This window comes from Lynx canadensis, chromosome F1 (genome assembly GCF_007474595.2).
Source record: "Lynx canadensis isolate LIC74 chromosome F1, mLynCan4.pri.v2, whole genome shotgun sequence".
NCBI classification, from domain to species: Eukaryota; Metazoa; Chordata; class Mammalia; order Carnivora; family Felidae; genus Lynx; species Lynx canadensis.
In genome coordinates this window covers 34,875,761-34,896,973 of record NC_044319.2, presented here as the reverse complement: position 1 = coordinate 34,896,973, position 21,213 = coordinate 34,875,761, and the positions used below count along the sequence as shown (strand labels likewise).

Sequence of the window (21,213 nt, the reverse complement as noted above, 5' to 3'; positions counted from 1 at the left end):
GTTTTTCCCTCTAGCAAGGCATTAACATTGAGACAGTAGGGAGAGCCTGAATTTTAGGCTGTTGATGGGACTGACTTTTTCTGGTAAACTGGTGGAGACTCTCAACAGTTTCACCATTTGGTTTTTTGTCCTTTCTGGTTTTGGGGTAGGTGGAAGTGTCCAAGCAATATCACACATGTCCCACTGTGGGAGAGGGGGGTGCTAGTTTGTGTTTTGCCCTCAGCCTGCCTCATACTCCCTCATCACTATCACCATTAGTTAATTCTGGAATATTTTACACTAATTCCTCTATGAGAATGCCAAAAGTCAAATACTTTATGGAGGTTTTTTTTTTTTAACTCACAAAGATATTGCATAGTTTCTCGCGTGGATTTTTAACTGCTTCTGCCTAGACATTCATACCGTAAAGCCACCTATCAAAACTGCCTTCTACTTTTGCTAGACACTTAGTATTTATTTCCCCCCCCTAAATTATACATCTTTGGTCACAGCTCTGACGATTTCTTTGGCATGAACCCTAAATGGAACAACTAGTGGTTTAAAAGTCATGTCCAGGGGTGCCTGGGTGGCGCAGTCGGTTAAGCGTCAGACTTCAGCCAGGTCACGATCTCGCGGTCCATGAGTTCGAGCCCCGCGTCGGGCTATGGGCTGATGGCTCAGAGCCTGGAGCCTGCTTCAGATTCTGTGTCTCCCTCTCTCTCTGCCCCTCGCCCGTTCATGCTCTGTCTCTCTCTGTCCCAAAAATAAACGTTGAAAAAAAAAAAAGAAAAAAAAAAGTCATGTCCATTTGAAAACTTAACATATGGCAACTTGAAAGCCAAAAGTTTGAGGGTGTTGGCCCCCCGATACATTTACTCATGCTGGTTGACGTTTATCCTTCTTTGCCAGCTAATAGGAAGAAAACGTCACCTCCTTTTGTGTGCTCTTTTAATAAAGGTCATGTTACTTCTCCTCTTACTAGTCATACAGGTTTAATCACAACGCTACAAATAGATCTGGCTCATTCTTCATTTTCCGCTTGACTTTCCACCAAGAGATTGTTTCCCCAGAAGAGCTCTCTCTTATCAATTCCTCGCATCCCAACAATAACGGCTTTAAGTATCTCTAGGAGATTGGCAATTAATACTGGCTTTAAGTATCTCTAGGAGATTGGCAATTAATACTCCTTTGTCCTTACCTTTTTCGTGCATGTTTTTTCCTCTTCAATAAAACATTCAGTTGCTCAAGGGCAAGGGCCCCAGAGAGGTGAGGCCCGATATGCTAATGGCCCCGGTGTCCTTTAATAATTCATCTCCCATCCTTTCCTTAGGGGTTGGGAGTGCAGTGGCCAAACCTTTGAGATTCTGAAATCTAGCAGGCCTTGAGAAGATCCAAGAGCAGGTGCTGAGCCCCGGAAATCACAAGTATTGTCCCTAAATATGCCCGATCACTGCCAACTCTTGAAGCAAGGGCCCAGGGGTCCGGACAGTCCCGAGTGCCTCAGGACACGACCGGAGCCCCGAGGGGTGCTGGCCCCACGACGACCCGCTGCCTGGGCTCTGGGTTTGTATTTTCAGGGCGAGGCGCTTTTCCCTCAAAGCGGCGTTCCGCTCCGGAAAAGGGACAAAGATGACTCCCTAGCCCTCCTTTCCTTTCCACCCTTCCGGATCCCTTTCTCATCCTGAGCCAGCCGAGTCCCGCACGCCGCCAAGCAGGTCCCGCTTCCAGCTGCTGGCTAGCCCCGCCCAGTCCGGAAGTCCTCTCACTCCCGCCCAACTCCGTCACTTCCACTCACTTCCTCAGGCCACGCCCCTGCGCCTGGGAGGGAGCCTGACACCTGCATACGAGGGGGATTGTTGCGTCTGGTACCCGCACACGGGAAGGTCTTTGCCCGGCGAGCTCCCCGGTTCCCGCTGGTCTCCCGGAAGATGATGGCGTCTTGCGCGCTGTTCCACGTAGATCCCGGCCTCCCCGAGAGGCGCTCTTCACTGTCCTGCTTTGTAATCCTTTTGGTGGCCCCAGGGCTACTGCTACCCATGCCCTCCGGTAAGAGCCTGGATCGGGTGTGCGCTCAAGTGGCGAGCCGGAGCGGGTCTGCGAGCGGGCCGACCGGACCCAGGGCCCCGGAGCTTTCTTTGGTGGGTCGGGAGCAGGCGCGGGCCGGGGGTGCCCCTGGACGTGCTGTGCGAGCACCTATCGGTTGGGGATTCTGGGGTGCCGGAGGTGAAGACTTGTGAGGCGTTGGAGTAAGTCTTGCGGGCGATGGGTGCGGCGGGTGTTTTCCCAGGGCGGATCCCTGACCCCAGAGATAGCTTGGAGTGTGCTTCGGGGCCTGAGCACTTGCGGACCTGGAGTTCAGGGTGAAGGTTTGGTCTTCGTGTTCAGTGCGTGCAGCTGTTGCTAGGATCCGCGCTGTGCCTGTGGGGATATTTGCCCTGTGTTTCTTGGAGGGGTGCTGCCTTGGGAAGAGGGTATAATTTGTGCCGGGTTAGGGGACCCCAGGCTGGGTGTTACCGGGTGTGTGCTTTACGGAAGTGACCAGGCCTATGGTGTCGAGTGTTGGGTAAGGAAGCTCTCTGCTTGGTTTACACGGGGGCTTCTCAGCTTGAGAGAAGCTTGACTGAGAGCCTCTGAGTGCAAAAATGCTGTGGGTCCCTGGGGCTTAGAGTTTGGGAAGGCCACACCTTGCTTTTTGTACCTAAAGACAACAGTCTCCTTGTTGTCCAAGATCATATTGGTGTTGGTCGAATGCTGTTTTGTTTTTTTTTTTTTTGGACATAGAATCATCTTCCTGTTCCCATCCGATAGACATTACCCAGTTCCATTACCTAATGGCTTTTTGGCCATTTCCTTCTTTTCATTAGGGTGGGTCATATTTGAGGGAATTTTTTTTTAATTTAATTTTATTTATTTTGAGAGAGAGAGTGAGAGAGCCTGCGCTCTCAAGCAGAAGAGGAGCAGAGGCAGGGAGAGAGAATCCCAAGCAGGCGCCCCGCGGTGTGGGGTCCAATGCAGGGCTCCAACTCACCAACCATGAGATCATGACCTGAGCCAAAGTCAGGAGTTGGAGGCTGAACTGACTGAACCATCCAGGTGCCCACTGAATGAATCAAAAAGATTGGTAGCTTACTGATAAATGAGTATCCTAAGAAATAACATGATAAATAATGTCAGTGTGGTTTTCTCTTGCACGCATTAACAGAAGCTGAAGGCCCATCCGTTAAATTTGTGTAATGTTTCACTGAATAGGAATGAGTGCTTGTAATATATGTGTGTGTGTGTGTGCACGTGTGTTAAAAAAGAGTGCTCGTTGTTTAACACTTAACATTCAAGCAACAACCATTTTCAGCACTTTAGTATATTTCATTCTGTCTATATCTGCACCTGTGTTTCTCTGCCCAAGTTATTTCTAGGAGCCTATTAGGTATACGTTATGTATGCTGCATTCTTTCCTTAGTAGCATTCATTCACCAAATATTTGTCTTCTGTGTGCCAGGTTCTGTGCTGGTCCTCAGGATACACTGGTGAGCACTCACAAAACTGCCCCATTTTCATGATCCTGATTTCACTATTGATCTGGTTGCAGTCACATCGATATAAGCAGGGACTGCATTACTCACTGTGAGGCCCCCAGTGCCATGCACACAGTGGCCGTCAAGAAATAGTTGCTAAAATCTATTGGGAGTGGCAGATACCAAGCATACTACTAATAAATATGTTGTAGCGCAGAAGTGCTCTGGAGGAAAGGAGCTTGAGTCCCTGACAGCATTTAACTGGAGGCAGGAACAGTTTTCTCTTTAAACAGGCCATACTCTGCCACTGTGGGGCTTCTGCACTTGCTATTCCCTTAGACTTGGAGCATCCACCCCCGGCCCCTTGTGCCTAAGGCTCCTTCTTGTCCTTCACACTCAGCTGAGATGTTGCCCCCTCGGAAGGCCCCTCTCTGACCACCCCGTCTCAGGTGGACCCACACACTCCACCTCAAATCCCCCGACCGGGAGTCACCCTTGCAAAACTGTGTCTTCTGCTCTCCCCAGTAGAATGCAGAAAGCTCCTCTGTCTTGTCACACTTGTGGTTCCAGATGCCCATTTTTTGCGTCAGCATCAATACTCTTGTATACACATTAAGTACCAGAAAATGAAATAAAGGATTCAGGTGAGGCTTACAGTACTGGAGGAAGGTTCTTTAAAGCATCGTGCTTAGGATGGCCTATCCGTGGTGCCTAAGCTAAGGCAGGGGCGCCTGTCAGAGGGGCTCTGTCTTCCACTGTTTATGTAGAGTCTGCAGTGCTCACAATAGTCTTGCTTGATACTGATCATCAAACAGTTCATTTCTGTGGGGGGGGGGGTGGAGTGGAGAGGGGCCAGTGGTGGTAAAAAGAAAACAAAAAGAAGTTTTTAAAAAGGATCAAGGTTAGATTAGCCTTATAGCTAAAAGTGGAAGGAGACTCTGAATGTCATTTGGAATAGAGGAAAGAGACAAATGAACAGAGTGCAACATGGAAGGGAATAAGACTTAAAAACGAAGAAAAGGGAAATCAAGGCCAAGTGTAAGGTTCAAAGGTAAAATCATGGGGTGCCTGGGTGGCCCAGTCAGTTGAGTGTCCGACTTTAGCTCAGGTCATGATCTTACGATTCGTGAGTTTGAGTCCTGTGTCGGGCTCTGTGCTGATGGCTCGGAGCCTGGAGCCTGCTTCAGATTCTGTGTCTCCCTGACTCTCTGCCCCTCCCCTATTTGCGCTCTGTCTCTCAAAAATAAAGATTAAAAAAAACATTTTTTTTAAAGGTAAAATCAGGACAGGTATGAAATTAGGGAAAGTACAAATGAGCCTTCATTATGTTGGGCAGGGAAACAGTGGGAAGGGCGTACACGGTTCAGTTTTGATGCCTCTCATCCTCTCAGGAGAAGGTGTGTAGGCAGTGTTGTGCCCGGAAGCTCACCACCTCAGAGGGAGTTAGTTGCCAGCTGCACGAGATGGCAGAAGGGAACATTTGTCCAGTTTCGGGACCAGTCTCATTCTTCCCCAAAGGGTCTGCTGGTTTTGTACAAAACCCACTATCTCCTGTTGTGGGTCATATCGTTAGGTCTTTTCTTTCTCTCTAATTAAAGAAGCCAAGATCTGTAAGTGCTTACATGCTACTTTCTTAGTTTCTTTACTCTACGTATTGTAATACCCAGAGGACAGTCCTTCTGGTCAGTTGCTAGGTTACAGAATACTAGGAGATAGGCAACAGAAGAAATGACATGGCCAGATCTTTCTCCAGTGCTTCAAGCTTAAAGATGGTTAGTTTCAATGTTTCAATGTCAGATGCCTGACAGCGTATTCTTCCCCATGGTGTTCTGTTTGACACCAGTGGTCCTTTGAGTGCCATGTTGTTTTGCCTCGCTACTCTGAGAGACATGCTGTGCTTGGTGTTGTGGCTGCATGGATGAATGGAGCCAGCCATGGGAACTGTTAAACACAAAAACATGTGATAGTGACTTGAGAGGTCCATGCAAAGGACGGTGCAAGGGAAGGGGAAGGGGCCCTGCCTCCCCGGGGAAGTGGAAAATGCTTGCTGGAGGAACAGTTGAGTGGATTCAGTGTAAGGAGACAAGAGTTGAACAGGGCTTGCGGGTGAGCAGGTAGGAAGGGTGTTCAGAGCAGAGGGAACAGTGTGATCAGAGGCTTAGTGATGTGACATGGCTTAGGGCATCCATGGACTGTGGAGCTACCCGGTGTGGCAGCAGGAGGACACAGAGGCAAGAGAAAGGCAGAGGACTGGATCACAGAGCAGATCACTGTGAAAGCAACAGGATAGTCAAGAATGAACAATCACCATCATTAAAATTCAGACATGATGTTAGCATCTGTCCTTTTAGGGCACCTTGAGCCCTTTTGTTTGACTTGGCACATGGCAAGTCTAAACCAGAGTTACTTTAATTTCTCTAGACTCAGTAGAAGATCATTTCTTGAGGACCATGTTGTAGATTGTTGGTGTAAGCGCGGGAGGGTTTCAGACGAATGTGGTGGGAAGAAGTGTTGGTAGTGGAACCAGGCTGCCTGGCTGAAAGGTGGGTGGTAGGTAAGGAGGCCTATTCATAAATGCTAGTAGCAATGTAGATAGAAATGATGGTGATCTGAACTCAAAGGAAAGGCAGAATAAAAGAGAAGGAACAGGAATTTCTGTTTTGAAGACCATCTATATTTAACTCAAGAACAAAAAACCCCAAATAATCTAATGAAAAATAGAAGGCATGAACAGACATTTCTATAAGAAGACAGACAAATGGCCAAGAGACACATGAAAAGGTGCTCAACATCACCAGTCATCAGAGAAAGCAAAACAATACCACAATGAGATCCCACCTCACACTTGTCAGAATGGCCAAAATCCAAAATACAAGGTTGTGGGTAAAAAGTCCTCCTCGTCCACTCTTGGTAGGAATTCACACTGGTGCAGTCACTGTGGAAGACATAGAAGATTAAGAATACAATTACTGTATGATTCATAATTCCACTACTAGGTATTTACCCAAAGAATGTGAAAACACTAATTTGGTAAGAGACATGCATCCCTATGTTTATTGCAGCATTAACTTACAATAGCCCAGATAGGGAAGCAACCCAAGGGTGAGTTGATAGATGAATGGATATAAAGAAGCTGTATACAATGGACCGTTACTTAGTTATGAAAAAGAATGGAATTTTGCTATTTGCAGCAAGAGGGTATAATGCTAAGTGAAATAAGTCAGTGAGAGAAAGACAAATACTCTACAATTTCACTCATATATTGAATTCAAGAAACCAAACAAATGAACAACAAAAAAGATAAACTAAAAAACAGACTCATAAATATAGAGAAGAAACTGGTGGTTATTAGAGGGTAGGTGGGTGGGGAGATGAATGAAATAAGTGAAGGGGATAAAGAGTATGTTTATCGTGATGATCACTGTGTAATGCATAGAGTTGTTGAATCACTGTATTGTACACCTGAAAACTAATAACACTGTATGTTAATTATACAGGAATTGAAATTTTAAAACCCATCTATTTTGTTTGCTGGGCATGTGTAAGTATGAAAAGAATCAAGAGACCACACTTTGGCTTCAAAATGTTATCGGAGATAGCATGACATTTCCAAGTGGAGCATGTGGGTGGGCAATTGGATATATACATTTGGCACCCTGGCTAGAGATTGAGGATGGGGACCAGGATGCGGGAGGCAATGCCTCTCAGTGATCATAAGGTCGTGGGAGTATACATATTCACCCTGAGGGATCTGCAGAATGAAGTAACACGAATTCCTAGAGCAAGCCATCAGGAATATCACATTATCCAATCAAGCAGAGAACAAAGGGTAGCCAGAGGGTTAAAAAAAAAAAAAAAATCATCAGTGTTCCCAGCAAGAGAAGAAACTATTGCAAAACAGTGTAATATTGGACTCAATTATTATAGTGTATAAAGCTTGCAAACCAAGTTGTCAACTTTGCATGTTTTTGAAAGCATGTCTTATAATTATACGTGTTAGGAGGAAGAAAATACTTCAAATTAGTTGAATGGATAAACCAATTGACATTTCTTTTTCCATACAGGTCACTATATATGAAAGTCATATTTGGAATTCTAAAATGCTTATCTGGTTTCAATATAGTTACTGAAGTTGAATGCATAAAACAAGGAATACTTGCATAATTTAATCAGAGGAATGCTGTTACTTGATTTATTTCTTGGTGGTTCCAAGGATTTCTAATGACGTGGTGCATTTGTATCTAGAATGGAATTATATTAGCATTTCTAGCTTTTTCCCCCCATTATAAAATGACTCAGGGTATTCATTTTAATGTAAATGTAATGTTATTAATAAAATTCATCTCTTTATTAATCCTCTTTTTAATGCTTTTAATTGCTATGACTTTTTGTTTGCTTTTTGCTTTTGTTCTGATTTGGACAGTTGATTGAGGAACATTCACATATCTTGGTCAGCATAGTGGTAATGTGGAAAACATATTGCCAGTAGGTGGATTTGAGGACATGATGTAAAGGAAATGTTGGACGGTGTTTATAGATACAATTTTAGAATTTAGGAATATGGTGTAAAAGGAGAGTAATATTTCACTTGAGTAGAGTTCTCTTGACCAGTCTCTTAATCTGAAGTAAGACGGAGATCCAGGGAGTAAGAAAGAAAAGTTTCCTCAGGGATCAAAGTAGATCTATCTCCTTTGTCCTTAGGTCCTCACCCTTACAGGAGAGGCCTCCATGTTCTTTTAGCCCTTTAGGACTTTACTGGACGTGTCTCCATCGTGTTGTTTTACATAATTGTTCTGACAGATCTGTTTGGTTTTCAAGCTCATGGTTAATTGAAAGGGAAGAGAAATTGCTGAAGTAGAAATGACACTATTCTAGGGAGGGGAAAAAAAACCCCTCCCTTCACCCCCTCAAAATTCTAAAAGCATAGCAGTATCGTAGCACTCCTGGAGGTGTATATTGGATAAACAGCCCAGACAGCTGCATTCAGGGAGCTTCCGAAAGAATGTGTGATCCATTGATCAGTGGAGGAAGGTGAAATCATACTTAAAATAATGTCCCCCAAAGCAACATATTTTTCATGTAATGCTATTGAGAGTAGTCAATTTTGAGTGGTGCCTGGCTGGCTCAGTCAGAAAAGCCTGCGACTCTTGATCTTGGGGTCATGAGTTTGAGCCCCACATTAAGTGTAGAGATTACATAAATAAATAAACTTAAAAAAAGGATTTCAGAATAGTAAATTTTGATATTTAAATGGTATTTATTCACTTATAAAATGCCCAGTTCACTAACATGAAACAAGAAATGAAGTCTTGTATTTTGAAAGACTTTAGTGAATATTTATTTTGATCTATGAAATACATTACGCTTATTTAATAATCACTTGTTACTATAGCATTTCGTAAGCACCCACTGGGTACAGTAATAGAAAAAGAAGACATATGATCCCTTACCTCTAGGAATCTGCCTTCTGAGAGGAAACTAAGCCTGAAGTGACAAGTTATTTTAGTTTGTTTCAGCCTATGGAAGAGTATTCAGAGCAGAGTGCTACATATACTATAGAAGGCTTCTTAGAGGAAGGGCAATTATTCATAGTTTTTTTTTTTTTTTATTTCATTTTTGAAAGAGACAGTGTGAGTTGAGGAGGGGCAGAAAGAGAGGGAGAGAGAGACTCCCAAGCAGGCTCAGGGCCCGATCTCACAAAACCGTGAGATCATGACCTGAGCTGAAACCAAGAGTTGCACCCGTAACTGACTGAGCTACCCAGGCACCCTGAGGAGAGGCGAGTTTTGAAATGAATTTAGAAAAAGATGGGGAAGGATGCTTTTTTACATATATCGTTAAGACAAAAACCAGTGATTTTGTGTCTTCAACTTATTGTTGAAAGAAAACTCATCCTATTCCCCAAACCTAGTAGGATGTTATTTTTATTTAAAATGAGCAAGGCACATCCTCGACTGCTATCACAACTTTGGTAAAGGAATGGAAGAATCATTTAAAATCTTGGATTTTTCCTTCTATTACGTATTACATTCCTGCTGGGAGACCACAGTCCCTGGTTGGTGACAGAGAGAAAACGCTTCATTTTCATGTTCTCATTCTCTTATCCCTAGATGCCTGTGACCCTCCGCAGTACAACTCTATGAGGCCAACTGTTGTTAAATCCAGTTATAATCCTGGGGAAAATGTACAATTTCAGTGTCGCCCAGGATACAAGCGTATTATACCTCTTCTTCCCGTATCTTCTGTTTGTTACCCTAATAACACATGGACACCTCTCCAGGAGGCTTGTACAAGTAAGTGTACAGATTTTTTTTTTTATTGCTCTAGAGATTTCACACATTTGAGATTGCATATTCCACTAGTGCGGTGATTGTTTTCTCATGTGAATGTAGGTTTTAAATAGTAGTTTTTCAGTCCTCGAAAAATCCCCAAGGAATCTTTTTCTTGGCAATTGGTTATCTGGTTAAATGTGAATCTTAAGTTTGGCTTTATAATAGTCAAAAATAGAAAATACTCTCATGAATTCAGATAAGCAATGCAGAATTTTTATTTTAATTCAAGTATTTTGAAATTGACATGAAACAACAAATTTGAAAATTTTCTTTTAGAAAAATCATGTCAACATCCAGGAGATCCCGTAAATGGCCATATGGTCAGCGTAAATGGAAGTTTTCTCTTTGGATCACAGGTTCACTATGCTTGTAATGAGGGGTAAGTAAATTGTTCCTTAGAGGAAATAAGGTAAATATTCCTAATTCCATTTTTGTTTTGCTTCTCTTCATAAGCGTTCCCATAAAGTTGAGTGCACTTTCCTCCTATTGACAAGTTGTACTTACCGCCTAACAAGGCTCAGGCTTTTTATGGAAACTGAAAAGATGTGTAATTAGTAGAAAGAAATTTAAATGAAGAAAAACAAAATTCTATAATATTTACCATATCTGCTATAAATCTATTGTGAGCATTAACAATGGTGACTTCATTTTTTACAATAAAGTGCACCCTATTTAAAATGGCCAACTCTCAGTTGAAGTTGGGCTTATAGAAATGAAAGACCAAATTGCCAACTGAAGATATTCTTATATTGAGAGCAGACCAAAATTCACCTGGTTAACCTGAACCGTTATGTTGATCAAGATCTGTTAGTTAGAATTTTGTGATTGTTACGAAGGTTAAGTATCTCAAAAAGAGGTATTGAGCACTTAAGAATAACAGCCTTTGAGGCATCTGAGTGGCGTGGTTGGTTAAGCATCTGACTTCAGCTCAGGTCATGATCTCAAGGCTCATGAGTTCAAGCCCCACATCGGACTCTGTGACTACAGCTCAGGGCCTGGAGCCAGCTTTGGATTCTGTGTCTCCCTCTCTATCGGCCCCTCCCTCACTCACACTGTGTCTTTCTCTCTCTTTTTCAAAAATAAACATAAAAAAATTTTTTTAAAAAGATTAACAGCCTTTGTTCTATAGGGTTCTTTCAGTAGTCTATATTGGGGATACTGGACATTTATGAAAAATGTTCATTTAGAAGGTAAACAGAATACAATATGAAAATGCATCTGATTTTTTTTTTTTATATTGTCTTTTATCCTGCTACTTTGCTGAATTCATTTATTAGTGCTACTAACACTTGTTTTGTTCTGGTGGAATCTTTATGATTTTCTATAGATAAGATCACATTGTCTACAAACTGATAATTTTACTTCTTCGTTTCCAGTTTGGATGTCTTTTATTTCTTTTTCTTGCCTAATTGCTATGGCTAGAACTTCCAGTACTATGTTGAATAGAAATGGTAAAAACAGGCATCCTTGACTTGTTCTTGATCTTAGAGGAACAGCTTTCAGCTTTTCACCATTGAGTATAATATTTGCTGTGGGTTTTTCATGAATGGCCTTTATTATCTTAAGATAGTTTTCTTGTCTTCCTAGTTCATTGAATATATTTACCATGAAAGAGTGTTGAATTTTGTCAAATGCTTTTTCTGCATCAATTGAGATAACTGTGTGGTTTTTGTCCATTCTGCTGATGTGGCATATGACATTGGTCATTTTTCATATGTTGAACCATCCTTGCATCCCAGGAATAAATTTTGCTTGTTCATGGTATGTAATATGCTACTGAATTTTGTTGGTTAGTATTTTTTGATGATTTTTTGCATCATGGTTCATAAGAAGTATTGGTCTGTAGCTTTATTTGCTTGTAGTGTCTTTTGGTATCATGTTGATGCTGGTTTCATTGAATGAATTAGGAAGATTTCCCTCCTCTTAAATTTTTTGGAAAAGTTTGAGAAGGATAAGTATTAGTTCTTTAAATGTTTAGTGGAATTCACCCATGAAACCATCAGGTCTGGGGTTTTTCTTTATTGAGAGAATTTCGATTACTGATTCAATCTCCTTACTAGTTATAGGTGAGTAAGTAGTTGTAATTTCTGTTTCTTCATGGTTTAGTTTTGGTAGCCTTTGTGTTTCTAGGAATTTGTCCATTTTATCTAGGTTATCCAACTTGTTGGTGCAAAACTGTTAATAGAACTCTTTTATTATATTTTATATTTCTGTAGAATTGATAGTAATGTTCCCACTTGCATTTCTGATTTCAATAAATTGAGTCTTCTCTCTCTCTTAGTCCATCTAACTAAGGTTTGTGAATTCAGTTGATCTTTACAAAGAACCAACTTTTGGTTTTTCTCCTCTATTTTATTTATCTCCTCTCTAATCTTTAATACTCCCTTCTGCTAGGTTTGGGTTTAGTTTATTTTGACAGAAAGAAAGAATTGAGTTGGGGAGGGTCAGAGAAGGAGAGAGAATCCTAAGCAGGCTATGTGTTGTCAGCACACAGCCCAACACAGTTTGACCCTATAAACTGTGAGATCATGACCTGACACAAAATCAAGAGTCAGATGCTCAACTGACTGAGCCACCCAGGTCCCCCTGGATCATGCATGTGTTTTCATCCATTCTGCTGATCGCTGTCTTTTGATTGGAGAATTTAATCCATTTACATTTAAAGTAATTACTGGCAAGAGGCACTTCTGAAATTGTGCTATTTTTTTCTATATGCCTTATACCTTTTTATGTCCCTCATTTCCTGTATTACTGTTTAATTTTTTGTTTAGTTTATTTTTACAGTGAAATGTTTAAATTCCTCTCTCATTTCCTTTTGTGTATATTCTACAGCTATTTTGTTTATAGTTACCATGGGGACTACAGTTAACATCCTACACTCTTAGCACTCCAGTTTGAATTTACACCAGGTTAGCTTCAATAAATTACAAAAACTGCTCATTTACAGCTTCATCCCCACCCTTTTGGTTGCTGATGCCGCACTGATCTCTACACTAATAATTGTAATACTAGCTTCTGCACTAATAACTTATTTTCTTCTAAAAGATTGGTGTCTTAAATCATATAGAAAACAAAAATTTTACTTACAAACCATTGTTACAATAATACTAGCTTTTAATGTTGCCCAGGTATTTACTTTATTGAGATCTTTATCCATACAGCTTCAAGTTACTTTTTAGTGTCCATTCATTTCACCTCGTAGACTCCCTTGGACATTTCCTACAAGCGAAATTGTAGTCACAAACCATTGGTCACAAACTCCCTCAGATTTTTTTTTTCTGGGGAAGTCTTGATTTCTCCCTCACTTTTGAAGGACAGTTTTACTGGATAGAGGAATTTTGATTGCCAGTTCTTTTTCTTTTAGCCCTTTGAGCTTTCAGTCCATCCACTATCTTCTGACCTCTAAGTCCTGATGTGAAATCTGTTGATAATCTTATTTAGGATCCCTCCTAGGCTATGATTCACTTCTTTCTCCCAGCTTTCAAGATTCTCTGTCTTTGTCTTTGTCTTTTGAAAGTTTCTTATGCTTTCTAGTGTGGGTCTCTATGCATTCTTCTTACTTGGAGTTTGTTGAGCATTTTAGATGTTTATATTCACAACTTTCATCAAAATTGGGAAGTTTCCAACCATTATTTCTTCAGATATTCTCTGTGCCCTTTCTATCTTCTTCTGATTGTCTTACAGCATGTATGTTGGCTAGCATATTGGTGTCACCTAAGTACCTGTGGTTGTCTACTTTTCTTCAATCTTTTCTCTTTCTGCTCCTCAGACTCCGTAATTTCTATTGCCCTCTCTTCACCAATTCTTTCTTCTGCATGTTCAAATCTGTATTCAATTCCCTAGTGAATTTTTCATTGTAGTTATTATGCTTTTCAGCTCCAGAATTTCATTTTGGTTTTGTTGTAGGTTTTCTGTCTCCAGTAGATGCTTCCATTTTCTTCACACATTGTTTTCTTGACTTTCTACATTTCTTCCTTTAATTCTTTGAGCATCTTTAAGACTTTTATTTTAAAGTCTTTGTCTAGTTCTGTTAATTTCTGTTAATGTATATTTTCCTTTGAATGGACCAGACTTTCCTCTTTCTTTGCATACCTTGTAACTTTTGTTGAACTGTACATTTGAATCTACTAATGTGCTAACTCTGGAAATCAGATTCTCCTCTTTCCCTAGGGTTTGCCATTTTATGTTATTCTTGTAGGCTGTCTCCATGCGAAGGATCAGCCTGACATGTAAACTGAAGGTCTTTTCAGTTTTTTCTAGCGTTTCTCTGGGCATGCACATTCACTTTTACTTTTTCCCACACATGCAATTGTCTTTCAGTGTTCTAGTCTTTAACGTCTGGCTCCTGAGAGGAGAAAAATGAAACATGAAATGAGGAGCAGAGGGTACTGGATGTTTAGTCCCCTAGAAGTCACTTCAGGCTGGTAGAAGGGGGCTTACAAGAGTTAGGGGCAGGTGTGACAACAGTAACTGCCTGCCTCACTGCTTCTCTGTGATCAGAAGCAGAGTTCAGTGATAAGAGCACAGATCCCCGCTATTTGGAGGACAGAGTCTTTTTTTGCCCACCCTGGATCTCCCAACTGCTTCTAAGCTGCTCCAAGAACGCATGCACAGCTGCCTGCTGGGGGGTGGAGGATGGGTACCTGACACTCTGCTGAGATGAAATTGACTGAAATCAATGCAGTTTACCTGTCCAAGTCTTTCCTGGGAAGTTGTAAACCATCAGCAGACTCCCTAGTTCTAAAATATTTACATCACATAGATCCTAAGAGTGCAGTTGTCTTCTAGATCGAGAGACAGATTCCTGGTGCTTACCACCTTGCCATTGTTCCAGAATAATCTCCTAATACATTTTAATAGAGAATCAGTGATTGACTGATTCTGGGGGAAAATTCAGGTAGAAGTATTTGCAGGCAGTTTCACTGTCTGTTTTTTAACTTGGTCCAGTAAAAATATTGGAGCATGCTGTCACCATAGGCATACCTCAGAGGTGGAGGGTTTGGTTCCATAACCCCTCAATAAAGCAAGTATTTCAAAAAAGTGAGTGAAATTAATTATTGGGTTTTCTAGTGCATATAAAAGTTAGGTTTATACCATAATGGAGTCTAGTAAATGTGCAATAGCATTATATATTTAAAAAAAAAATGTACATACCTTAATTTAAAGATAAGTTTATACAGAGACGCGAAGTGAGCCAATGCTGTTTGAAAAATGCACTGATTAACTTGCATGTTGTAGTATTGCCACAGACCTTCAATTTGTTAAAAAAAATACAGTATCTGCCAAGTGCACAGAAAAAAAAAAAACGCAATAAAACGAGGTATGCCTATAGTTATTTAGAGATAGCTTGTTAGGTACTTTAAGGAACAGTAAAAATTTAAGACCTATTCTCTTCTCAGAGAAGTTGTAGCCTTATTGAGAAACAAAATACATACAAAAAGATGTCAAAACAAAGAAGCAAATGAATAGTCCCAAATAAATATAATGATTCATGATCATTACAATGAGAGTTCAGGAGAAGAGAGAACTGTGAATTTAAATCATCAGAGAAGATAATGAGTAGGCATATCCCTGAGCTACTCCTTGTTAGAAAGATACTATGGGGACACCTCGGTGGCTCAGTCAGTTGAGGAGCCAGCTCTTGGTTTCGGCTCACGTCATGATCCCACGGTTCGTGGGACATAGCCCTACATCAGGCTCTGCACTGTCAGCTTCTCTCTCCCTCTCTTTCGGTCCCCCCCCCCAAATAAATAAGCATTTATAAAAACAGATACTGTGATGTAAACATGAATAAGAACTAAAACTCACCTAACACTTGCTATGTGCCAGATGGCAACTCATCTAATCCTCAAAAGAGCTCCATGATGAGGGTGCCTGGGTGGCTCAGTCGGTTAAGCGTCCGACTTCGGCTCAGGTCATGATCTTGCGGTCTGTGGGTTCAAGCCCCGCAAGGGGCTCTGTGCTGACAGCTCAGAGCCTGGAGCCTGTTTCAGATCCTGCGTCTCCCTCTTTCTCTGACCCTCCCCTGTTCATGCTCTCTCTCTCTCTGTCTCAAAAATAAATACATGTTAAAAAAAGAGCTCCATGATGTATATGCTGTTATCCTCTTTGGCGGGATGAGGAAGCTGAGCAAGAGAAACATTAAGGGACTTGCCTGAGGTCAGATAGAAAGCGAGTCATGGAGCTGGGACTCAGCTCCATCCAGGCAAGCCCTAGGGCCTAATCTCTCTGCTTGGTTGTTCTGACTGAGAAGAATGGCCAGAGCATAGAAGTGAATGAGTAATGTGATTGCTGGAGATAGCAGAGAGGCCAGACTGACAGATGTGACAGATTTATTTAGAAATCTTTGCTCTAGGCCAGTGTATATTTCAGTGCAGAAATTCTTTATTTGGTTAAGCTGCAGCTATGGTTACCATTCTCATTATATGTCCCTTAAGGAACTTCTTCCTCAAACTACTGTAGTAGAGAAAAACAACCATGTGAAATGTTTTTTCATTGCTCTACACATCTTGTTAACTGCTGAAGAATCCAGTAACTTTTTTTCTTTTCTAGTTATCGATTATTTGGGTCAAAAGTTATTTATTGTGAACTTTCTAGTATCGACGATAATACAATGACTTGGAGTGATAATCCCCCTCTATGTAGTAGTAAGTATATGCTTTCTTTTGAATTTAGAGGGTTAGTCTTTAAAATAGCAGCACTTTCAACAGTAGCCAAATGATGGAAAGAGCCTAAATGTCCATCAACTGATGAATGGATAAAGAAATTGTGGTTTATATACACAATGGAATACTACTTGGCAATGAGAAAGAATGAAATATGGCCTTTTGTAGCAACGTGGAGAGTGTTATGCTAAGTGAAATAAGTCATACAGAGAAAGACAGATACCATATGTTTTCACTCTTTTGTGGATCCTGAGACTTAACAGAAGGCCATGGGGGAGGGGAAGGGGAAAAAAAAAGTTATAAAGAGGGAAGGAGGCAAACCATAAGAGACTCTTAAAAAACTGAGAATAAACTAAGGGTTGATGGGGGGTGGGAGGGAGGGGAGGGGAGGTGATGGGTATTGAGGAAGGCACCTGTTTGGATGAGCACTGGGTGTTGTATGGAAACCAATTTGAAAATAAATTTCATATTAAAAAAATAAAGTCTTATAGCAACAACAACAAAAATAAAATAAAATTTTGCTGTTGGGATCCCTTTATGCTTTTAAATTAATAAAAACCACAAAGAGCTTTTCCTATGCAGGTTATGTCTATTGATATTCATAATTATTTATTAATTCACTTTTAAGAACTGTAAGCTCAATGCATGTTAACCTATGCAACAATTTTTTTAAATGTTTATTTGTGGGAGACAGAAAGAGTGTGAGCAGGGAAGGGCAGAGAGAGGAGACACAGAATCTGAAGCAGGCTCCAGGCTCTGAGCTGTCACACAGAGCCCGATGTGGGGTTCGAACCCACGAACAGTGAGATCATGACCTGAGCTGAAGTCAGACACTTAACTGACTGAGCCACCCAGGCCGCCCCAACAAATTTTTTAAAAAAGCAGAATTTTCGGGGTGCCTGAGTGGCTTAGTACGTTAAGCGTCCAACATCGGCTCAGGTCCTATCTTATGGCTCGTGAGTTCGACGGAGCCCTGCATTGGGCTCTGTGCTGACAGCTCAGAGCCTGGAGCCTGCTTCGGATTCTGTGTCTCCCTCTCTCTCTACCCCTCCCCCACTTGCACTCCATCTTTCTGTCAAAAATAAACAAACATCAAAAAATAAATAAATTTTAAAAAAGCAGAATTTTCCACAAGGAATAGAATAGGGTATTGTTTTACATTTTTGCAAATCTCTTCAAAATCTGGCTTAAAGGAAGATGTCTGGATTCAGTCGGTGGTGTTATCACACAATTTATAGTATCTGGATGATTTCACCGTAGACTCATATGGATAAAAGTGAAAACAGATAATAATATTTTGATACTGGGAACTATCAATTTAGTGAATGGTTATACAATTGACTCTTGAAAAGCACAGGTTTTAACTGTTGTGGGTCCACTTGTGGTTTTTTAACACTACAGTATGGTAAATGTGTTTCTTCTTCCTCGTGGTTTTCTTAGTAACATTTTCTTCTATCTAGCTTGTTTAATTGTAAGAATACAGCATATACTACATATACCAAAAATATGTGTTAATCAGCTTTTTATGTTCTTGGTAAGGCTCTGGTCAGTAGTAGCCTATTAGTAGTTAAGTTTGGGGGGAATCAAAAGATATGAGGAGTTTTAACTGCAGGGGATCAGTTCTTACCCCGATGTTGTTCAAGTGTCAAGAGTATTTATAAATTATAAAGCATTTCTCAACTAGCACTGAGTTTTATTTTTAATCACAAGCATATTTGCTCATTAAAGCATCAGCATCTCTTATGATGAGAACTTAGAATGGTCTTGCAGATAAACATAGGTATTTCATATAGGTATCTTTTGTAAGTATTTAAGAAAATGAGTTTTATGCTAAAAGTTCATGTCTATATTAATGGTTTGAATTTGGAAGAATACATTTTCTCACAGAAACTTTCTTGTAAATGGATATTGGATTTATAGCCAGCTGGTAGAAATCATGTGTTAATGAATTTATTGAAGGCAGTTCATAGGACTTCACTAATGTTACCTTCATCTTTTCCTTTCCTTTTGCCTTTCATGTCCTTTTTTTTTTTTTTCATTTTTTAAGGGATATTGTGTCTACCACCCCCAAAAATAACAAATGGGAAATATACCAATAGTGGCAAGGAAGAATATGAATATAATGAAGTGGTAACTTACAGTTGTGATCAATCAAGTGGACCAGATGCATATTCACTTATTGGAGAGAGCAGACTTGTTTGTACCGGAAATGGTGAATGGAGTGGTAACCCTCCGCAGTGTAAAGGTAATACTTCCATTTTCTTCCTTCTTCATTTGTAAATATTTTGGAAACACTTGGTAGATACCTACCTACAAGTAAACAAAACAGCCCATGTGCTCGTTCCTCCTGTTAAATTGGTTTCTAATTCAATTTAATACAGGTAAAATTGACTCAAAAATAGTTCTATTTATAGAGTTCCCCAGCCCTTACCCTACACATTCTTAGCATTCTTATGTATTTATTGTGAACTCCTCTGTGTATGCATGAGTTAGGATTTTTTTTTTTTTTGGAGAAACATCAAAAAAACACAGCACACACTGGCTTAAAAATAACAATTTTCTGTTACAAGATGTTTGAGAGTTTGGGCTATAGGAAATGGTAGAATAAATTGTGAAAGACTACCCATCTCACAAACAAGAATAACAAACCCTAGACAAAACATATTTAAAAATTAATGTATAAGGGTCTAGAGAGTGACGTAATGCGGGGAGACACAGGAGGGGATTTGATTGTTAGAAGAAAGGGACCACTGAAGACCAGTAAAATATTTACTCTGTTCAGGTACACATGGAACATTTTCTAATACCATATTCTATGCAATATGATAGTTAAAAATTTTTTTTAATTGAAATGATTCAGAGTGTAATATCAGATCACAATGGAATGAATGTAGAAATCAAAGGTATCTATAAAAGTCCCAAATATTTGAAAACGATGCAAGACACTTCTAACCAACCCATGAGTCAAAGGAGACGTCACAAGGAAAATTGCAAAATGTTTTGACTTGAATAAAAATGAAAAGACAACATATCAAAATCTCACTATTTGTGGGATACAGCAAAAGCATTACTTAGAAGGATATTTATAGCCTGAAATACTTATATTAGAAAAAAGTCTCAAACCCATGATCTAAGCTTCCACCATAAGAAACTAAAAAAGAAGAAATTAAGCTCATTATGACATTCTGGAAAAACAACCCCATAGGAATAGACAACAAATCAGTGTTTGGCTGGTTGGCGAAGGTGGTTGTGGGGGTGGGAAGGGTTGATTACAAAGCGGCATGAGGAAATGTTGGGGGGCAATGGAGCTTTTCTGTGTCTTTATTGTGGTAATTACATGATTATTTGCCTCTGTCAAACCTCATACAGCTGTCCGCTTAAGAGGACTAGCTTTGCTGTACGTAAATTATATCTAGCCAACATAACATAAAGAAAATCATTAGTGCAGTTAACAGTTTCACACAACGGCGAAAAGATTAATTAATAGATTCTGAAATGAATCTATCAGGTCATGAGCAGTAGTTTACTTCCCAAGAGGTGGAGTAGAATGGGAAACAGGAGAGCACGCTGGTATGAGGCTGACCTGTATTTCAGGCCTGTGTGCTTATATACTGGTTTACGATGTAAAATGTGCCTTTCGATCTCTGGCTTGCAGGCCAAGATGTTTGGAAAACACTGCCCTAACTCCACTGGCCTTTCTGTTTCTTGAACATCCCATTTGTGTATGTTGTTGCTACCTGAGCACTTTCTTTTTGCATATCTTGGCATGGCTACTTGCTTTTCAACTTTTAAATCTGAACTCGAGTATTACCTTCTCAGAAAAGTCTTTCCTACCTTTCTAGAAAAGCAGGGTACTGCAGCCAGTGTCAGCATGACCTTTAAAAAAAAAAAAAAATACCTACAGCTGGCGCACCTGGGTGGCTCATTGGGTCAAGCATCTGACGCTTGATTTCAGCTCAGGTCATGTTCCCAGGATTGTGGGATTGAGCCCCAAGTTGCTCAGCACTCAACCTGCTTAAGATTCTCTTCCTTTCTCTTCTGCTGATGCTCTCTTTCTCTCTAAAATAATAATAATAATAATAATAATAATAATAATAATAAATTAAAATCCCCGGAGCTAATGAGGATCAAAAGTTGCTCTTGAACTTGCCCTGGATTTGTATGTGGTGGTCAGACCTTTCTCAAAACCTGTCAGTAATGGAAAAAAAGCAGGAAAGTCAATAAACTCTAATGACAGTCTTTCTAGGTGGAAAAAAGTTACAGATTTCTCTAAATCCTTTTTCCTGGAATTAAAGTGTACATACACATAAAGATTTCTTGGGTATTTTTTTTTATTTTAATTAACACCTTGCTTTTCATTAATTATATGTTTCTTCCTGCTGGAAATGACTACTGTGCACTATTTTTCTTTTCTTTTTTTTTTTTTTTTTTTGGTCCTTTGTTGAAACAGCTTTCCATTGATTCTGGAGTTTCTCTGCTTTTCAGTGGTCAGATGTCCACATCCTGAACCCGCCAATGGAAGGCTGACGTCAGGATTTGGAGGAAAATATTCCTACAAAGCAACAGTTGTGTTTACGTGCTCAGAGGGTTATTACTATAATGGAACCAACATAGCAGTCTGTGGCAGTAACGGTACTTGGGAGCCTGCAGCCCCAATGTGTTACAAAGGTACAATGGGTATCTGTTTCCTCCTCTCTCTCTCTTTTTTTGTAATTTTGTTTCTTT

General features: G+C 40.3%; 1 protein-coding gene and 1 long non-coding RNA gene across 9 annotated transcripts in view; one reads left to right on the top strand and one right to left on the bottom strand.

The window, feature by feature from the left end:
* The window catches only part of LOC115504762, a 57,529-nt gene extending 55,828 nt beyond the window's left edge, over positions 1-1,701 (bottom strand). For all 7 annotated transcript variants that reach the window (XR_003965795.2, XR_003965796.2, XR_003965799.2 and 4 more), the window contains exon 1: positions 1,178-1,701. This is a non-coding gene — a long non-coding RNA (uncharacterized LOC115504762). The remainder of the gene's footprint in view (positions 1-1,177) is intronic.
* A 76-nt stretch (positions 1,702-1,777) lies between these two features.
* Positions 1,778-21,213, top strand: part of CD46 (CD46 molecule) — a 37,251-nt gene continuing 17,815 nt past the window's right edge. The window contains exons 1-6 of one of the 2 annotated variants that reach the window (XM_032591685.1): positions 1,778-2,025; positions 9,602-9,784; positions 10,100-10,202; positions 16,376-16,470; positions 18,536-18,733; positions 20,974-21,156. In XM_032591685.1, coding sequence (XP_032447576.1) covers positions 1,908-2,025; positions 9,602-9,784; positions 10,100-10,202; positions 16,376-16,470; positions 18,536-18,733; positions 20,974-21,156 — 880 coding nt within the window. In that variant the 5' untranslated portion in view covers positions 1,778-1,907. The remainder of the gene's footprint in view (positions 2,026-9,601; positions 9,785-10,099; positions 10,203-16,375; positions 16,471-18,535; positions 18,734-20,973; positions 21,157-21,213) is intronic. The other variant, XM_030301891.2, reaches the window with a different exon arrangement.